Here is an 18,391-nt window from a genome sequence, read left to right as displayed (position 1 = left end):
GGTACCACCACCAAATACCAAGGAACTACAAGCATTTATCGGTAGGATATCATGCATACGACGTTTCATATCGAGGCTCGTTTATCTGCTATCCTCATTTCTGTCGTTGCTAAGAAAAGGTGTCGTATTTACATAGGGTGAAACGCAATGTACAACATTTCAAAAACTCAAGCAGTGCCTCGTTAGCTCACAGGTCCTCGGGCTACCAATGAAAAGAGTTCTCTTATATCTGTATATGACGTTTACCAACCTGGCGATAGGGGCCATACTGGCACAAGACATGGGAGGCGACAAGTAATCACCAATCTATTATGTCATCCGAGTCCTGCGTGAAGTAGAACTAAGATACCCACGCATAGAGCAAGCATGTCTAGCCGTCATTTATGCTGTACAGAAGCTACGCCTATACTTACTAGCGCACGAAATAATCGTAGTAACAGCGGCGAACCCGATAGCATATTTAGCCTTCAAGCCCGTTTTGATGGGAAGAACCGCCTGTTGGTTCCTACAGTTGTCTGAATTCGATCTCAAGTATCGGCATCCGATGGGAGTATACGGTCAGGTGATAGCTGACCTAATAGCGATGCTCCCAGGAGAAGGAGATGGCGAGGTACACGAATATATACTTGGTGAAGTAGCAGCCGCGGAAGCTGATAAACTTTAGACCATGTTCTTCGACGGGTCATCCTATGGAACTGGAGGCGGAGCGGGAGTAGTATTCGAAGCCCCTCAAGGCGATCTGTTGTCGTATTTTTTTAATCTATACTTTCTGTATAGTAATAATGTTACTGAATACGAGGCGCTGATCTTAGGACTAAGAATGGGAAAAAAACTCGACCTAGGAAGCGTAGAGACAAAGGGCGATTGTAAACTAGTAATGAATTAGGTAAACGACGACTTTCATGTCAAATAAGCACACCTAGCGCCCTACCGAGCAGAAGCACAAAGCATGATTCATCAAACAAGGTCAACCTTAGATCACACGGGCAGAAGTGAAAATCCACAAGGGTACACCTTAGCGACTCTGGAAAGTAAAATGCAGCTGAATGGCGAGGATGAGGGCACATAAACGATAAAAAGAAGAAAACTTCCCAGCACCTGGACAGATGATCTGGCTTTCGAAGAAGCAGATGACTGGAGGAAAGTATACATTGAAGATCTAACAAATATAGGTGATGACTGAGTTATGCCCACCAAATTATTAAAATAGTTCATGGTAATACAAGGAGCCTTTTACTATCGGGATGCAGGAGGGTCCCTCGCGAGATGCGTAAATAAGATGGAGGCGGAGAAAATACTCCAGGAGAAGCACTAAGAAACCTGCGGACAGACATGTGCGGTCCACCTCTATAGGAAGCTCAAAGAGACTAAGGGTATATTGTCCAAGTATGTAGGCACAAGAGGTCTCCCTTCAAGATAGCTGCGCCAACTGTCATGCCCCACCACAACCTTCAGAGGTTTGTTCGGCCGAAGGGGTCGACCGGAGACAACCATATGTCGATTATCTCCAGCATGGCAAGCTACCTAGTGAGAGGAAAGCATCATTAAAAATCCAAAAGAAAACAACGCGTTTCTTCATGAATAAAAACGTGCTTTATCGAAGAAGTTACAGCAACGCGATCTTGTGATGCCTATACGACCTAGAGGCAATAAAAGTCATAACCCAGTCCCACAACATCGATCACCAAGGAATATAAAAACTATTTCTACAGCTGTATGAAGGTGGATTTTATTGGCCGTCCATGAAAAACGACACCGCCGAACACGTTAGGAAATGCTTGAGTTGCTAGATGCACGAAACGTTGATCAAAGCACCCCACACACAGTTACACAGCATAGTAACGTCGTGGCCATTTCACAGTTGGGGACTAGACCTTATAAGTCCGATAAACCCGAATTCTTCAAAGCGCCAAAAATACATAATAACCGCCACCGAATATTCATCCAAATGGGTCGAAGCGATACCTATAAAAGACTATGCTGGAGAGACCATGGCGACGTTCATCAAAGAGCACATCATTTGATGATTCGGCGCACCCATGCTAATCAAAGCAGATATATAATGCCAAGTCGTTCGTGAACAAGGACGTGATAGATTTGCTCCGACAATATAACACGAGGTTATACACATCGACCCTTTATTATCCCCAAGGGAACAGGCATGCGGAGGCTACCAACAAAACTCTCCTCTGAATCCTGAGTAGGACATTGCATGATCATCACAGAGGATGTCACGAGCAACTACCACTCGCGCTATGGACATACAGAATCTAGAAACGAAGTTCGACAGGAGCATCGCCTTATTCCTTGGTTTACGATGAGGACGCCATATTACCTGCAGAAGTAGAGTTACCATCAGCAACAGTAGCAATGGCCAGCCACACCACACCAGATGAAGTAAGTCGCTTCGCACATCTAGACACAATTAGATAAAAGAGGGCTCGAGCGGAACGGTTAGCTGAGGCATATAGGAAACGAACGATTAACTACTACAACCAGAGCGTCAAAGAGAAAATCTTCAAGATCGATGATCTGGTCCTAAAAATTGCCCCCACGTGCAAAGGAACATCAGCGCAGGGAAATTCGCAGTAAACTGGGACGACACGTTTAAAATTAGAAAAGTAGCTGAGAGCAGATACTACAAGCTGAGACGAATGGATGGTACCAACGTTAAATTGCCCATCAACGAAAACTTGTTAAAATGCATAAGTTTAATCAATGTACAAGCAACTATGTCACATAATAAAGGAAAATTATCAACAATGAATGCTGAGCAAATAAAATTACAAAAGGATACAAGATGTCAAAGACACTCGGTCGGCTGACAAATTTGTAAAAGGCTACGGGATGCCAAAGGCACCCGGTCGGCTGGCGAATTTATAAAAGGCTAGGGGTGCCAAAGGCACACGGTCGGCTAACAAATTTACAAAAGGTTACGGAATGCCAAAGACACCCGGTCGCTGACGATTTACAAAAGGCTACGGGATGCTAATGGCACTCGGTCGTCTGACGAATTTACAAAGGCTACGGGATGCCAAAGGCACCCGTTTGGCTGACGAATTTACAAATGGCCAAAGGATGCACCTAGTTGGCCGAAAAAGTCTTTAAACCACGGGATGCTAAAGGTGCTCTATCGGCAAATAATTTACAAAAGCCATAAATACTAAGAAAATGGGGGAGTATGCGCGTTTAATATACAACCCCATCTAAATGCAACACTACCAAACGACGCATTTCAATTTGTCAATCTTCCGAAAATAAAAATGAGACGGTGTAGGCGCATTTTACATACGCCTCACTCCAACTCAATCTAACTCCAATATTACCAAACGACGCGTTTCAACCCGTCAATCTTCCGAAAGAAAAAAAGAAAGGCAGTAGGCGCATTTTATATATGCCCCACCCAATCCCATCAAGGCGAAACATGATGGAGCGCATTATAGTAAAAAAAACAGAGAGAAGGAATAGATGCGTTTTACATAAGCCCCACCCCAACCCAATTTAACTTCAATACTACCCAACGGCGCGTTTGAATTCGTCAATCTTCCGAAAACAAAAAAAAAGGGAGTAGGCACGTTTTACATACGCTCCACCCCCACCCAATCTAACTCCAACACTACCAAATGACGCGTTTGAATCGTCAATCATCCGAAAAAAGAATGAAAGAGGGAATAGGCGCGTTTTACATAGGCCCCACCCCCAACCCAATCTAACTCCAACACTATTGTATGGCGCGTTTTCATTCATCAATCTTCTACAAATAAAGAGGGAAGTAAGCGCGTTTAATTCCCCACCCTATCCCACCAAGGAGAAACATGATGACGCGTTTCATTCTTTCCAAAATAAAGAGGAGAGTGGGCATGTTTAATATGATGACGTGTCCCGAATCTTCGAAATAAAAAACGGAAGGGGGAGGTGATATCCCACCCACACAAACTGAAGACCCCAAAATAAAGAAAACAAAGAAAAGAATAACCACGTACCAAACAAGCCGCCAACACGGATTATATACATATGAAGTAAAGACGGTCCCCAAGAATACAAAAAAAAAAACACAAACACAAACAACACAAACAAACAAAGAAGAAGAAATAACACACTAGAACTACCCTCACAAGTTTAACTTGCTATTAATGCGTTGCAATGAGAAATATCTGCATCCAAGGATCGCATCATCAAAAGAGCCTCCTCAAGTTGGACGGTCGCTAAGGCTAAGGCATGATCAGCCTCATCAATCAACTTATGAACATCCTCCATAATCTTTTCGGAAGCCTGCGACTCATGCGCTAGTGAGAAGGTATCCCCATGTTCATAAACATGCCCACCACTTCCCTCAAAACGAGCAAGCGTTTTAGTTCATCTTGAAAGTAAGACGCGCGAAAGAGTGCAGACACAGCTTCTAGGGTCAAAGTATACCCGTAAAGCTGCGAAGTAGACTCTTCATCTATTTAAATATGACAGTCAGTTATGGCACGGTCTACACGAGCGGCCATCGTTACGGGCTCTTTGAATGGTCAGCGGGATAAATAGCTTTGACAACATCATCTAAAGCGCGCTGAACCTCAAAAGTCATGCACCCAAACACCTGAGATCGTTGGGCCATCTGGTATGTCTCGTATTTATCATTGAATTGGGCGCGGATAGTAATGCGGTTCGCTTCCTCTATTTCCGGAATACCTTCACCTCAGCCTTCATAAGCAATAATCGCGCCAACTCTTCGCTCTTAAACAGAACCGTCGCCAACGTGGGTACGGGTGCCAAGGTCAAGACATAGCCATGGAGGAGGTGTGCCATATGACAAAGCACGGACCAGGAAAGCAGGCATTTGAAACAGAAGGGAAACTGGGTAAGGAATGATTATGAAGATATAAGTAACTAAGTGTCTATATGTAGGTGAAGGGGAAATGAATAGTGTGATAACCGTACGGATCAGACAATGCATGTCAGAGTACACGACCGCCCAATGGACTGTGAAGATTTCCGCACAGCTAAGCGGATGCGATGAGAGGAGCCCTCTCGGATCTAGCGTGTGAGAAGGAGTCGGCGAGATACGATATGACTATCGGGTTATTTAACAATTAACCCAATAATCAGGAAATTAATGTTGATACATTAAAATAATTCCCTTTAGCGGGTTTACGAAGTCTAAAAGGGAAGTTGAACCTAATATGAAACATAGGAGACTTGGGAACTAAGGCCCAAGCCCACTAGAAAGTATCCAAAAGATAGAAAGAATAAAGAGGGAATTAATGGATAATGAGAAGGTTGTATTAGGAGGAGTGACATCAGTGATAACTAAGGAGGTTTGTAGACATGTGGCATGATGTCATAAAAGAAAGGACTTTTGTGAAAAATCTATAAAAGGAGGTACATTGTATAATGGAAAACAGTCTCTCTCATACCATTCTTAGAAAAGTGTTTTCATTAGGTGTGCCTAGGACGGATATAACCAATATCATATCGGTCGTGATAGACCTACCGAGTTTGTGCACCGAGAGGGGATCGGACGACTGAAATGTCACCCTCTCTGCATTGGGATAGGGGTGAGGCATGAGTGGACCCCACCCCCTCTCACACGGTACACGTACATCACAGTGCACCAATCATTTTTGATATCATATTCACTCTTCAATAATTATCCCACGAATCATACCGACAGAGATAAGCAAAATGTGACCCCAACTCGTCGAATGAGCCACCCTGCAGGGTGGATTGGGATTCCACACTGCCCATCTCTATTGATATGACCCTCAAGATGCCTAGCATTTCTGAATGTAATTTGTAATTTAGTAGTTGCCTGCACCAACCAAAAGAAGGTGAACGAGGTTCAAAGCGGCTGTGAAAGTCATGAACCAGCTAGATTCTGCTATCACAGCCAACAACTAGATTTATTTTCTCTATTTATTAGTAATCTGAATAAACCATAAACTTAATAGAATCAAAAGAATTTTTATTTCAAATTTTGAGTACACAACACCTTAATCCATTGACACCAAATAACTGATTCTTCATCTTCAACGTCTCTAGTGCATTCATTCTTCTCTGTCTTCTTACTCTCCTACCCAATGTCTCTTATCAGCCACCAATCCTAATGACTCCACATTTCTTAATGTGAGGAACTTCTCTGTGACAAGTAGCAGCAACATAATGAACTTTATCCATGCTAATACGTTTTTCAACCTCTTTAGTTGCAGACATACAAATGCAGTTTACATCAACCTCCCTTACCAATCCACAACATTCGGTAGATGGTCGAATTCTTGGACCTTTCTTCAATACATACTTTCCACAAAGATCTACTAAAGCTTTAGTCTCATCCTCACAACCTGGTTGAGCATTCCCTGTTGATGAATTTCGAAGAATTCCAACTAGAAGGACCAAAAATAAACTCAAGCAGAGTATGTTTTTCATGACTGCAATTCCAATGAATTTCTTGTTGTTGGGTAGTTACATATTTATACAAGGGTCATGGGATTAAGGCTTGGAAAGAAATCAATGCTTAATTACACAATATCACTAATTAATGATTTTCAAAATTTGAATTTCTTTCCTTGTACGTTATACACTGGTCTGTAACAGAACAGAATTTATTTCATCGATATATTCTAGGTTGACCATAAATTGCAGTCCTGCTGTTTTTATGTGAGACTAAGCCACTTGTCTAGAAAAGTCTGGTGGTTTTCGTGTGAGAATGTGAAACTACGCTATTTGTCCAAAATACATGTACGAGATTTCTCTGGGTAGTTACAGAACAATAACATTTCATTTAGTGTCAAATTAATACAAGGTTTTATTGGGTAAAAGCAATATCTAATTTTGGTTCTTGAGACAGATTTTGGACCACGGTATACATATCAAGTTACTGGGCAAAATTTGGTAACTGTTCCGATTTGATTGAATGTTCAGCTGGATTCAGGAAACGAACCATTAGAATAAATTACGAAGATTTTCATAGGACTACAACTTACTTCTGCTTTATCGTTTCAAATGTAGCCAACTATACAAAGCTCCATACACCAGACACAGAAAAGGGGATCTAATTCAAGGTCAGTCATCTATGTAGTTTTCAAGTACTTGCAGACATATTACTGCAGAGAAATATACATTATTGAATCCTATTTATCAGACCCCAAGTGTTCATAGTTTATAACAACCTAATTATCAGACGAGAATCTGGATCATTTGCTATTTACCAGGATACCCCTACCACATTAAATTGCATAGATTGGATTAACCTCAGAATCAGAAAACTCAGAGTGATACCATGACTGGGATGCACTCCTCCTCGAACTTTTCTCCTTCTTCTTGATATTACGGCTCCGTTTAGATTTAATAACGTAGTAAGTCATGGTGCCGAGAACACCTACCATTATGACTCCTCCCACGACTGTAACCAGGATAGCTGCCCACTCATAATGACGTCCTACAACGATATATGAGGAGGCAATAAACGCAACAGAGGTGCAAACTGATGCTAGCCACATCAACTTATTGATCACCTCTACAACCCTTCTTTCTGATTTGGTTTCTCCTCTTACCAGAGTAATTTGAACAACCACAACGGCCAATGATGTGAAGAGAGCAATAGCGTTGAAAATGAAGAAGATTTTGAATGAGATGCTATTCACCACTACTGCCATCCCCTTGTTATCGTCTCCACCTGGTACAGTGAAAATTGCTGCAAAAGCTACCGTTGCAAAGAGAACAGCTACCACAGTGACGGAGTTGGTGGCATTGTTGATCCCTTCCCTATGAAGCTTCCTGAGTTCCTTGGCTATTCCATTGACGTTCTTGTTGGTTTTTCTGGTCTGCTCAAGTTGTGTGTGGACATCTTTTTTAATCTGAGATACAGTTTTCCGAAGTTCATCCCTCGGCTGGTTAAGTTCATTTGCCCTGATTGCACCACGGCTGGCCAAGCACTCTCTAATTTCTGTAGATTCTTCAGACAGATTGAGTCCTTCAGCTATGTCAAGTGCTGTCTTATGGTCTCTGGTTAGAGCATTTACATTGATGTCAGGGAGGTATAAGAGCGCATTCACTATCTGCAAAAACGCCAGAATGCCAATACTTAACCTATAAGGTAATATGTAAAATATAAACAATATTAGACCAAAAGCTTGGATAGTCCAACACAACAGTGGTGACATACAATCTAGCAAAATACAACAGGGAACAAGACTTTCACTATGTGCAAGAAGACTAGACTTCCCGTACTCGATTCTTCATAGGATCAATTCATAATGAATTATCGTTCACCAGGCTGAAACCAAACATAACAACCACAAAAAAGACATGTTGATATGAATTGGGCCAAATATACTACTGCTTTCTTTTCGGCCTTGAACTCTACAAGTATATGGTTTGTAAATCATGCACTTCAAAATTCGTTTCGCGTAATAGCAAATCATGTATTTCGAATGTTTATAAGTCTGTTCATTTGTTGCTTAGCTGGGAATGCACTATGCAGACAATAAAGAAAGGGCGCAGTCCAAGCATGCACAAGGTACATAATGACTCAAAGGGTCGTGATAGGGCCTTGTGTGATCTAAACTCAATGACACTAATCAATAAAGATGATAAAGTACCTATATAATTGTACAATTTAAGAGACAGCGGCAGTTATAAGCCAATCAAGCAGCATGAAGATGGAATAGCAAAGACACGGAATAATACCTCTGCCCGCTTTTTCCTGGTGGCTACGTGTAACGCTGTGTTACCAAACTTGTCGGGAAGCATAACAATAGCTGAATCTGCATCGAGAAGCAACTTCACGGCTTCACAGCTATGCCCTTTCACAGCCATATGTAAAGCAGTTTGTCCTTTCTTATCAGTCCTGCGCGCCAGTTGTGGATCCTTATCCAACAACGCTTTCACAATTTCTACATGACCTTGTCGAGCAGTTAAATGCAATGCATTTTTCCCATTGGATCGTGGAACCTCTACCATGCTAGAATCTCTCGATAGCAATTCTAACACAACAGCTGTATGCCCCTTAGTAGCTGCAGATATAAGAGGAGTCGCACCTGATGGACCAACTGTTTTGCTTAATCCTGGATCATGGTCCAATAGAACCTGAACCACAGCTGTACAAACAAAATTAATATTACATTCAACTATGGAGACCACCAATTAATTATGCAAAAATGAATAACACTTTTGGCAATATCATTTTTAGAGTATTATGGAACAAATTCTCCACTCTAATTAGTCCAATTGACATCCCTACCGACAAAACGATCCGCCATGATACACAAGTATGTTTCCACTACCTTTGCTTGTTGCTAACACAATATTTTTTGGATCAGAGAGTCTCAAAATGATACAATCATGTCAATCTTTAGCTACTACTAGGTTCATCCAAAGCAACTAAGAAACATCAAATCTATTCTCACCTTGGTGGCCTTGACTAGCAGCAACATGCAATGCATCGAAACCAGATCGATTCTTCCTCGAAATACTCTCTTTAGTAGTATACTTCAACAACTCTTTCACCACATCAAGATGCCCTTTATCCGCCGCCGTAAACAGCGCCGTCTCCCCCAATTCGTTAACCTCATTAACAACAGCAGACCTAATCTCAGCCACTTCAGCATCAAATTCAGCACCACTCAAAGTACCAGTCATCTGAGCATCAATATCACCCAAAATCTGCTTGACAGCAACAAGATCTCCTCTTTGTGCAGCTAAATGAAGCTCCGTATCATTATGTCTCCCTGTAACTTGTTTCACATACTTCTTTTTAAACGATTGATCAAATCTTTTACCGGAATTTGATAGTACCAGTGCCGGCGTTGATGCTGTTGATGATGGTGAAGGTGTTGGTGATGTCGAAAGCGATGGCAGGTTCGTAATTGATGATAATCTACTCAAATTTAATTCACCTATTTTCTCTGTATTCTCACCTATAAACAAAACAAAAATTCAATCAAAACCCATAATCAATCAAAATTTAAGAAATTCAAAATGAAATTGAAACTTAAAATCAAAATATACCTTCGTTTTCGATTTCGATACCCATAGATGATGAAAATAAGTGAAAATCAGCAGATTTCGTCCGTATATGAGTGAATTTTGATGATATGAATGAATTTTAAGAGTCCCAAGGATAAGAATGTTGTTAGTGAAGAAAGAATATTGGGAATTTTTTGTGGAATCAGAAGATAAAGAGTGAAGACGAAAGGGGAAAGTTCATGGAAGGAGCAGCGAAGACTGAAAAAGTGAAGACTGAAAGAAAAAGGTTTTTGGATTTATGTGTTATGTTTGTTAATTTATTATCTCTTCTGGAAGACGTCACCCACCAGTTTCAGTTTCATTATCAATCATTTTTTTTCTCCTTCATTTCTTCCGTGTTTATTAGTGTTGGGGAGTGAATAATTCTACTTTAGGAGGTATTTTTTTTTTTTTTTGACGCTGTACATCTTTTTATGTATCAACAATGATTGTTGATCCTTACAACTATATATAACAGTTGATTTCTTACGTACGTAACAAGTGTAACCAAACTAGCCATACTTCTAGTGATTATCGCAAGTTTCATGATTACAATAATGAAACTCAAGAAGAAACACAAGAAGAAGAAGCATTAGGAGATGATGAGTTTAATTATTTACAAGAACATGATACTTATGATGCAGATTTTCTTGGGGTGATTCGACCAGTTTTAATCACCGAACCATGTATTACACAAGGGCATCATATTTTTAAGTCTCATTATATCATTGAGGTGAAGCTTTGCAACATGATAATCGACAGTGGAAGTAAAGAAAACTATGTTTCTGCAAATTTGGTTGAGAAACTTTGTTTACCTGTTAATATTCATCCAAAACCGTATTCAGTTAGCTAGATAAATAGCTCTTCCACTCAGCAAATCACTCATCAATGCTTAGTGAAGTTCTCTTTCCCTGGATATTCAGATTATGCTTTATGTGATGTTATTAACATGACTGCAGCAAGTTTATTATTGGGAAGACCATGGCAGTATGATATTCGAGTTGTTCATAACTGTTATGAAAATACTTATACCTTTTTTCATGAAGGATTTACAAAGGTTTTGCGGCCTTTACAATCTTATTCTTCAATTAAAGAACTAACAGACACGAAGACGACTGCTTTAGTAGCTACAATTGTTTATTCTTTGAACACTCATTCTTTGATCTCTCATGAAATTGCTAAACCTATGGTGGAGATTCCAGACAAGGTACAATCTTTATTGTCTTCTTTTAGTGACTTATTTCCTGCTGAGTTACCCAATATTTTACCTCTATTTAGAGATTTACAACATGAGATAGATTTCATTCCTGGAACTTCTATTCCTAATCAACCTCACTATAGATTAATCCCTAAAGAGCATGAGATATTACAAGGTCAGGTTGATGATTTGTTACAAAAAGGTTTGATAAGACTTAGCAAAAGTCCTTGTGCTAGTCCAGCCTTTTTAGTAGACAAAAAGGATGGTGGACATCGTATGTGTATAGACTGTAGATCTTTAAACAGAGTTACTATACCATATAGGTTTCCCATACCAAGAATTGATGACATGATTGATATGCTTTCTGGTGCTAAAGTGTTTACAAAGCTTGATTTACGAAGTGGCTATCATAAAATACGTATTCGAGAAGGTGATGAATGGAAAATAACTTTCAAAACAAAAGAAGGTTTATATGAGTGGTTAGTCATGCCCTTTGGTTATCTAATACACCCAACACATTTATGCGTCTAATGAACCAAGTTCTGCAACATTTTCTTGGAAAATTTGTCATTGTCTATTTTGATGGCATCTTGATCTTTAGCAACAGTGAAGAAGAGCATCTTATGCATTTATATCAGGTTTTTACATCTTTACAAAAGAATGTTTTGTATGTAAACTTGAAGAAGTGCACATTCTTTACCAACAAAGTTACCTTTTTTGTGTTATGTTGTGTCTGATTCTGGTATTTTTGTAGATAATTCTAAGACCAAAGAAATTGTTGATTGGCCTGTTCCAACTTCTATATATGAAGTATGTAGTTTTCATGGCTTAGCTTCATTCTATAGAAGATTTTTGAGGAATTTTAGTACTATTGCAGCTGGTTTAACAGATTGTTTGAAGCGTGATACTTTTGAATTGACTGAAGAAGCTGACAAGAGTTTTAATTTACTCAAAGAGAAGTTATGTATTGCCCCTCTTCTTGCCATGCCAAATTTTGATAAGCCTTTTGAGATTCATTGTGGTGCTTCTGTTGTTGGCATTGGTGCTGTATTATCTCAAGAAGGACATCCAGTTGCATACTATAGTGAAAATAATTCAGATACAAGGAAGAAGTGGTTTACTTATGAGTTGGAATTAATTACTCTTGTTCAGGCTCTTAAGAATTGGCATCCTTATCTTATTCACAGTGAGTTTGTTGTCAATACTGATAATCAGGCACTTAAGTTTTTGAAAACTTTTGCAAAGGTCAACAGAATGCATGATAGGTGGTTGTCTACTATCAATCAATACACGTTTTCTATTAAACATCAGATTGGGAAACTTAATCAAGTTGTTGATGCTTTAAGTAGAAGAGCTCATCTTCTAATTACTATCAAACATGAGAGTTTAGCCTTTGATTTCTTAAAAGATCTCTATAGTGAAGACAAAGAATTTCAGAAAATATGGGAAAAGTGTGGTTCTTCAACAGGCAGTGTTGATGATTATCTCATTCAAGATGGTTTTCTTTTTAAGAGGAATCGTTTATGTATACCACAGTGTTCTTTACGTCTTCATTTGATCCAGGAATTACATGGAAGTGGCCTGAGAGGACATTTTGGACGTGATAAAACTATTGCTTTAGTTGAGGAACGATATTTTTGACCTTCAATTAAACGAGACATTCAGAAGTACGTACAAAAATGCATGGTTTGTCAGCAGTCTAAAGGAAATGTTCAAAATACTGGATTATATACTCCACTTCCCATTCCTGATGCACCTTGGGTGGATATTAGCATGGATTTTGTGTTTGGTTTACCACGTACTGCCAGGAGGAATGATTCTATTATGGTGGTTGTTGATCGTTACTCAAAAATGGATCATTTCATAGCATGCAAGAAAACTGCAGATGCCTCCAATGTTGCTTATTTATTTTTCAAAGAAGTAGTACGTCTACATGGAATTCTCAAGACAATTACTTCTGATCGAGACACTAAGTTTTTGAGCTACTTTTGGAAGTCGTTATGGATGCGTTTGGGAACTAAACTTCAATATAGTACAACTGCTCACCCTCAAACAGATGGACAAACTGAAGTAGTCAATCGATCTTTAGGAAGTCTGATTAGAGCCAAGGTTATTAGAGGAAAAGAGAAGTAATGGGATAATCTTCTTCCTAACATGGAATTTGATTATAATACTTCAATAAATCGATCCACAGGTAAGACACCTTTTGAGATTGTTTATTCTAAAGTTCCTAATCATATTTTGGATTTGGTGGTGCTTCCCAAGCTGCGAAAATCAAATGTTAAGGCAGACAATTTTGTTGAGAAAGCTTCAATCATACATCAAGAAGTAATGACAAGGCTTGCAGATTCTAATAACAAGTACAAGGAAAATGAAAATCAGCATAGAAGACTTAAGACTTTGATGAAGGATAATTGGTTATTATTCATCTCAGAAAAGAAAGATTTCCTACTGATACTTACAACAACACCAAGATGAAGAAATATGGACCACTCAAGATTTTGAAGAAAATCAGTGATAATGCATATGTTATTAATCTTCCATCAAATTGGAATATCTCTAATATATTCAATGTGCAAGAAATATTTACGTTTCATGGAGAGAATGAAGTTATTTCTACTAATTAACTCGAAGGCGAGTTTCTTTCAAGAAGGGGGGACTGATGTAGTACATCTTTCTATGTATCAACAATGATTGTTGATCCCTTATTTTTGTATCCACTATAACAGTTGATTCCTTATGTATGTATCAACTGTCACAGTTGATCCTTTACGTTTGTTTAAGTTTACTTGTCTTGCAAGTTTATTCTTTCCTAGTTTGATTATATTTCCTTTTCTTTTCTGTTTAGTCGGTTCTTGTGAACCTATTTAAAGGATATGCCTTCTTGTTTTGAAGAACACCTTATTATCAATATTATTATCAAGTTTGTTTATCAATCTTTTACCTTAGAATCTAGATCCTAAAATCATATTTTAACTAAGTTCTTGACGAAACTTCAACTATCATCAAACCCAAGCAACTAGTTTGCTATACCCTGTTCTGTGCTACACTATTTTTTTAGTTCGGGGCAGCTGGACCTATTTTGGTCGAGCTAGCTAACCCAGTCCCACTGCCGATCTACCGCCATCCCAAAAGCGTCTCACTCTGAGACTGGTAAAAATATGGGATCCAACTCTTCTTAATGGGAATCGATTTCCCTACCTCTTATTTGCTACACGTTGTCCCGCTTTGCGCCCTACTTATCGCCCACACTGACATAGCAAACTGACGTGTAAGAAAATGTTTAAAACCTTGAAATGTGTTCGAGAAATCTCGTGCAATTTCTCTTTCTTCAATTTCTTTTCCACTTTATCTATCTTCTCCTTCTCTTATGTAGGAATAAAATATCGGACATATATAATATGCGAGTAAAGAATAATTAGTTGAGTGCGAAGGTTATCGCACACAATCAGATGTGATGACGAAGTGTGAAGAACTGTGTGAAGTTTATAAGGTCTGCGAAAATAACCAATATACGTGTGCGATAATATCGCACAAGGATTCCGAAAATAAAGTATCTCTTAGCTGTCATCCATTATGTAATATCCTATATAAAGAGTAATTGGTCTATAAAGAGGGGGGGTTCTTGAGAGGGACTTTGGTCAAGAAATTAGGAGAGAGAAAGATTGTAAAGTGAGAAAGAGCAAACCTGAATTTCCCGTTACCTTGTAATTGTTCTTGTGATTTTAATGAATAAAAAGATGATTCACTTTGAGGCTAGTTAATTACTAGTAGATTCTTATATTTGTGTGGTTGTGAGATTTCTTGCAACTACATCTTCCGTCTGTTAAATTTTCTCCTCTTTCTCATTTTCACTTTGTAGATCCTAATGAAAACTTTTGATATGAAACTGACTACGATCAAAACTGTACTACTGTACATGTTCAGCTTATTGTAACCTTTCACGGCTGAATTAAATACAGAAACTTTCTTCAGATTCAAAATTTCCAAAAAGATTATGCAATCTTGAATTTTATTTGTATTGATTAGATGAAGCACTAACATTCATTTGAGCTAGGGTTTTCAATTTCCTTGTCTTTCTACATAACCCAGTTGGGAAAATTTCAATGTAAAAGCAGTTGAATCCATGACCTATTCACAGATGGGGGCATCTGGATGATCTTAATGGAACTTTGACAATAATCATCTACTGGAATTTTTGCACTTGATAACCTGGAGAGGTTAATTTTATGAACCCAAGCTTCATTTTAATTTTTGATTGATTTGAAAAAAAAATTCTCTTGTAATCAACGATGAAAAAGAGATTAAGAAGAAGAAAAAAAAATGGAAGTCAGAGAAAAAAGATTGTATTAAAAAAGAAGAAGACAGAATCACGTGGACCCTGTACACCTGAGCAAGCCATATATGAGACACGTAGGAATGGGCGGAGAGTAGGGCGCATAATATCATTTCCGTTTTTTTTCTCCTTAATTTATTTGGTATTTATTACTATTGGAGAGTGAATAGAATTCTACTGCAGGAGGTAACTTTTTTAGTTCGGGGCAGCTGGACCTATTTTGGTCCCACTGCTGTTCTACCGCCATCCCAACAAGTCTCACTCTGAGATTGGTAAAAATATGGGATCCAACTGTTCTTAATGGGAATCGATTTCCCTACCTCTTACTTGCATGACAAACGAACGGGTACGAGTTATCACTCATAATATAAGTGGGGGACACGAGAGTTTAAGTGCTTGTAGCGTGTTTGGATGGGTATTTAGAAGTTGCTTGACTTTAGAAAGTAAGAAAAAATATCAGAAGTTAGTTTAGATATTCAATTTAAAATAATTTTAATAAATACAAAAATTAATTTTTTATGAAGCTAAAATATTTTGTTTCTGACTTCGACTTATGAAGAAGTATAAATACATTTTCTTATGGGGTCTAAATAGGTTTTTTTAGCTCAGTGAAACGGGTACGTTATATGGAGAAATCTAAGTTTATTAGAGATAGGTGGAATTGGAAGTGGATGCTTAAGATTGAGTTTTGTGATTAGTGGTTGGATAGAGTGAGTGGGATGCGTAGGGGTTGAGATTTGTTTTTAAGTTGTTGGAAGTAGCCGCCGAGGGGCACATGGGATGGATTAGTGACTGTGTCACGCGTGGGATAAGTAGGTGGAGCATATAATGAAGACGGACAAAAACATTCTATTGTTAATTGTGACTGCATCGTGACTGATAAAGTAAGTACAGTGTAATTCACGTTTGTTACTTTAGGTTTATTTTCTTGATGATGTATTGAATTCTTCAAATTGTTCCCTCCACATATGGCTATTACTTAGATGTTGGTTTTGCTTTTGCAGGACAAGATAATGCTCTTTCCGTTTCTAAAAAAGTATTTTTTTCATTTAATTTTTATAAAAGTATTTTAATTAGGAAATTAAGAAATTGTGGTAAATAAATATTTTGTTAAGGGTATTTTTAGAAATAAATTATAAAAATTATCCCCTCACATGCTTGCCTTAAAAATTCATGATTTATAACCAGTCCTATAATGGGCTGATACCATTTCATCGATCCAACGGTCAGGATCGGTGGGATATTTTTGTCCTATATGAAACCGTATCATCCCCTAATAGGACTAAAATTCCTCTTTATAAATCGTGTTAAAATTGTGAAAATAGAAAGAATATCCGTTTTTAAGTAACGGGGGGAGTATATCACAACTCAATTGCGACTAATTTTAGCTCTTAATTTTGTTCTAGACCTGACGGAGAACCAAAGTGGAAACTAAATTACTTCAAGCGGAGAATCTTTCGTCTCATCAATTCTCAACTTTTTTGAATTGCAAACTTCAGGGTATGAAAATGCTTCTTTAACGTGGCTCACAATAAAAACGTCCAGGTGAATATATGTGAAAGAATCGATTCATCACTAATATCTTAGCAATGCGTTAAACAATTTTCAGATGCATATAGGTATGTCATCACCGATGGTCGGTTCATATCATATACCTCTTTCGAAACCAATTTTTTTTAAGAGAAAATATAAAAATCATTCAGATATATTTAAGATCCCGACTTACGCATCATATTTTATCCACTTTGCTTTCTGCTATTATCAGTCTTGTATCGCTTCGAAACTTCGACTTTTATCTCCCGATTTCCGACCTAGCCCATTGGAATTTTGAAGTTTTTGTAAGTATTAATACTTTAAAATTGAAACCTACAAAAATCCGGTAATTTTCCTTCTCAATTAGATACTTTTAGAAGTTTGCAAGTGGAAGTAAGAAAGTGGTCAAAACTCAAGAATGATTATTACCGCCAAATATCTCGCAATAAATTTTCAAGGAATTTGATCAAAATATAGAGTATTTCCATGCTTCAGCCTCTACCAGTATAACAATAAATGTCATTCACTCTCTCCGCAAACCCTCGGTCCATTGGCTTTTTACATAGAGGCCAAATTAATTCTCTCTTAATCAATCACTTCTCTGGTATAAGCGTTTTCTGATTCTTGGATTACAATATTTTTTCCTCAATAATATAGGCCAACATATTTGAGACAGAAAATTGTTCCCATATTGAGCTTCCATCCAAGGGGTATATCTGGAATGTATATGAGTCCTTTGGGAGCTCTAGGTCCGAACAATTTCCAACCTCGTTTTTTCAAAATCGAGTGGAATATTTTTGGACCTGATATCATCTCGAACATTCTGTATTTCTTCAAATCGGGTTCCTTACCTATGGATTTCAAAATCGATTTATTGACCCTAATTCAAAAAATATCTACGCCTCAAATCCCATCGGATATTCGGCATATTACTTTGAGTAACACGATTTAAAACTCATCCCTTGACACTTTTATAATCACATTATCTCACACGTTGGACGTCATTTTTGCGAATTAAAACTAAGTTGTAAAAGATTTGAAGCTAATATACTATTACATAGCTCTATTTTCCTACCGAAAATGAGCGTATTCCGAGACGTATAACACCATAATCTACTACTTTGAAAATGAGACATTGAAGTTCTGCGGATTTCTAACCGTCGGCATTAAGACCGGTATATTTTGAGGTTTTATATTTCGGAATGTGCTCATTTTTGGTAGGCATGTAGAACTTGGTAAGAGGAACATGTTCTCAAAATATTAGATTTGAATCTGTTACGGTTTGGTTTTTATTCGCAAAAATGTCGTCCAACGTGTGAGATAATGTGATAATA

The 18,391-nt window shown here is 38.2% G+C and overlaps 2 protein-coding genes across 2 annotated transcripts; both read right to left on the bottom strand.

Moving 5' to 3' along the window:
- Positions 1-6,075: 6,075 nt before the first annotated feature.
- Positions 6,076-6,411, bottom strand: LOC113322312. The gene has a single exon (XM_026570380.1). It carries the CDS (start codon positions 6,409-6,411, stop codon positions 6,076-6,078), a length of 336 nt encoding a protein of 111 aa, XP_026426165.1.
- Positions 6,412-6,911: 500 nt separating this feature from the next.
- Positions 6,912-10,275, bottom strand: LOC113321773 (ankyrin repeat-containing protein ITN1-like). Its single transcript, XM_026569686.1, has 4 exons — positions 9,994-10,275; positions 9,393-9,902; positions 8,674-9,083; positions 6,912-8,042 (listed from the first exon to the last, which is right to left on the bottom strand). The coding sequence occupies exons 1-4, from the start codon at positions 10,016-10,018 to the stop codon at positions 7,212-7,214; spliced, it is 1,776 nt and encodes a 591-aa protein (XP_026425471.1). The 5' UTR covers positions 10,019-10,275; the 3' UTR covers positions 6,912-7,211.
- Positions 10,276-18,391: the final 8,116 nt, after the last annotated feature.

Source organism: Papaver somniferum, chromosome 11 (assembly GCF_003573695.1).
Source record: "Papaver somniferum cultivar HN1 chromosome 11, ASM357369v1, whole genome shotgun sequence".
NCBI classification, from domain to species: domain Eukaryota; kingdom Viridiplantae; phylum Streptophyta; class Magnoliopsida; order Ranunculales; family Papaveraceae; genus Papaver; species Papaver somniferum.
This window is presented reverse-complemented; position numbering and strand designations above follow the sequence as displayed.